The sequence below is a fragment of the Terrapene carolina genome, unplaced genomic scaffold (assembly GCF_002925995.2).
Source record: "Terrapene carolina triunguis isolate 2854851 unplaced genomic scaffold, T_m_triunguis-2.0 Scaffold26530, whole genome shotgun sequence".
NCBI classification, from domain to species: Eukaryota; Metazoa; Chordata; order Testudines; family Emydidae; genus Terrapene; species Terrapene triunguis.
The window spans coordinates 1-2,325 of record NW_020690881.1 but is presented as its reverse complement, the minus strand read 5'-3'; the positions used below and the strand labels follow the sequence as shown (position 1 = coordinate 2,325).

The 2,325-nt window shown below is 65.2% G+C and overlaps 1 protein-coding gene across 1 annotated transcript; it reads left to right on the top strand.

Moving 5' to 3' along the window:
• Positions 1–298: 298 nt before the first annotated feature.
• Positions 299–2,253, top strand: LOC113408906 (ral guanine nucleotide dissociation stimulator-like 2; the record flags this gene model as incomplete). The annotated part of the gene is made up of 3 exons (XM_029914016.1): positions 299–376; positions 1,719–1,793; positions 2,143–2,253. Coding segments are annotated over 3 exons (264 nt in total), but the record flags the coding sequence as incomplete, so codon positions are not given.
• Between the last annotated feature and the right edge of the window lie 72 nt (positions 2,254–2,325).

Sequence of the window (2,325 nt, the reverse complement as noted above, 5' to 3'; positions counted from 1 at the left end):
CTGTGCTCCCACTCTACCTCCTGCCTGCCCCCAATCCTGCCCCCCCGGCTCCCAGCCCCCCATACTGCCTCCTGCCAACCTCCTCGCCATGGCCCCCTAATGTCCCCCTCTCCCATCCTGTCCCACTCCCTCCCTCTGCCCCCTCCCTACCCAACTGCCCCATCTTGACCCCTGACCCCTAACCCCTATGTCTCACCCAGTCTCCTGTATCCGCCCTCATCCCTGACACCTTCCCATGTCTCATTGTTCCTCCCCACACTCGCACCCTGTGCCCCTCTCACATTCCTCTGCCCCCCAGGACGACACCTCCAAACCGTCTGGCGCCGACCCTGCCCCACGCCGGCAGCCGCGGAGACCCCAGGAGCAGCGCCCAGTGGTGAGTGGGGGAGGGAGGGGCACAGGATTGGAGGGGCTGCCCCGTCCCTGTTCTCCCCCTCCAGGGCATGGGGGGGGGGGAAGAGGTGGGGGGGATACTGGGGGTGTGGTGGGCTTGGGCAGCCCTGGTTGGGGTATATGGGGGGCTGGGCAGAGGCACAGTAAGGTGGGGGATATGTGGGGGGCCCAGTGGCTTGGGTTAGAGGTGTGGTTTGTGTGGGGGTACACTGGGGTGGGTGGGGGCTAGGCAGGGGGCTGTGGGGGTGGAGAATATGTGTGGGGCACTGGGGCCTGGAGGTGTGGTTTGTGTGGGGCCTAGGCAGGGTGCTGCGGGGCAAAGGGGTTGGCAGTGTGCTTTGTGCGGGGCTATGTGGGGGGCTGGAGGGTGCATGGTGGGCGTGGGGGGGGCTAGGCGGGTGTCACGGAGTCCCCGGGCGATGCTCTGGAACTGCTCCCCACAAAGCCAGTCAGGACTTTTGGAAGCCTCCTCTCCCTCGGAGCAGACCGTCTTCAGGGCAAGAAGCTCACACGGCTTCACCTCCTGGGTCTCTCCTGGGAGCATTCAGCATATGCCCCTCTGTGCGCTTCCCACAGCGAGTCCGCCCAGGCGGGGTCCTGGGGAAGCCAAAGGGTTCTGCACCCCCCACTCCGCAGTCAGAAGTGACTCTCGGCCAGCCAGTAAAACAGGTTTATTAGTTGACAGGAACACAGCGTCCAACAGAGCTTGTTAGCACAGAAATCAGTGACTTTCAGCCAAGTCCATCTTGGGAAGTCCTGGGCCAGGCGGCCTGGACTCCCCATCTTCCAGTCCCCCCCAAGCAGACCGCCAGCTTCCAGCAACCGGACCGCAGACACCCCCGTTGCATCACCTGGTTGCAACCTCCCCCCCCCCCCCCCGGGTCTCGGGTTACGAAGGGCACCGGTTACGACATATGTGCAGGCAGCTGGAGCAGACTCACCTGCCCCAGAGGGTCTCAGTCAAAGTCACACACCCCATTCCCACCACCGAGGTATTGGTGCAGCACACAGGGAAACTGAGGCACGCATTATTCATGCAAAACAGTAAAAGTCACCTAGGCTCACCAGTAACACTCACAAACAACATAACAAGGGAAAATCCCCACTTCGTCACTGCGGGGTGAGGGGGTTGGTGGTGTGGTTTGTGTGGGGTTATGTGGGAGGCTGGAGGACATAGCGGGTGTGGGGGGCGCTAGGTGGGGTGCTGCGGGGCGGGAGGGTTGGCGGGGTGGTTTGTGCGGGGCCGGAGGGCGCACGGTGGGGGATATGTGGGGGGCTGGGCAGGGGGGTTGACTGCCCGGTCTCTGACCTCCTGCTCCCCCCAGGGCGTGGTTCCGTACCTCGGCACCTTCCTGCGAGACCTGGTGATGCTGGACACAGCCATGAAGGATGAGCTGGAGGTGAGACCGGGGGCGGGGGGTGATCTAGGACCCCGTTGGGGTTGAGGGCCAGGCTCGGGGGGAGGGGCTGGGGGGCCAGGCATGAGGAGGGTTGGGGACAGCCAGGGAGTGGGGCTGCGGGGGGGCATGTGTGCAATGTGGGGGCCAGGCAAGGAGGCAGTGGGGGACAGGTGAGCAGTGGGGAGCTGGGGAGGGTGATGGGGGGCCAGGCAGCGAGGGACAGGGGAGCAATGGGGGAGATGGGGGAGCGATGGGGGGCCAGGCAGCGGGGGGCAGGGCAGCGATGGGGGGGCCAGGAATGTGGGGGGGTCGGTTGCGGGACTCATGGCACCTCTCATTTCTCTGGCAGAACGGATACATCAACTTCGAGAAGCGGCGCAAGGTACCAGGCTGTGCCGGGGCTGCTGGGCTCCCTCCGCGTCTGGCTTGGGGCTCCCCTCTGTCATTCTCTGCCCCCCCGGTACAGCCCGCCCCCATCACTGTCTGCCCCCCCCCGGTACAGCTCCCCCAGGCTCTCTAAGCTTCCCCCCCC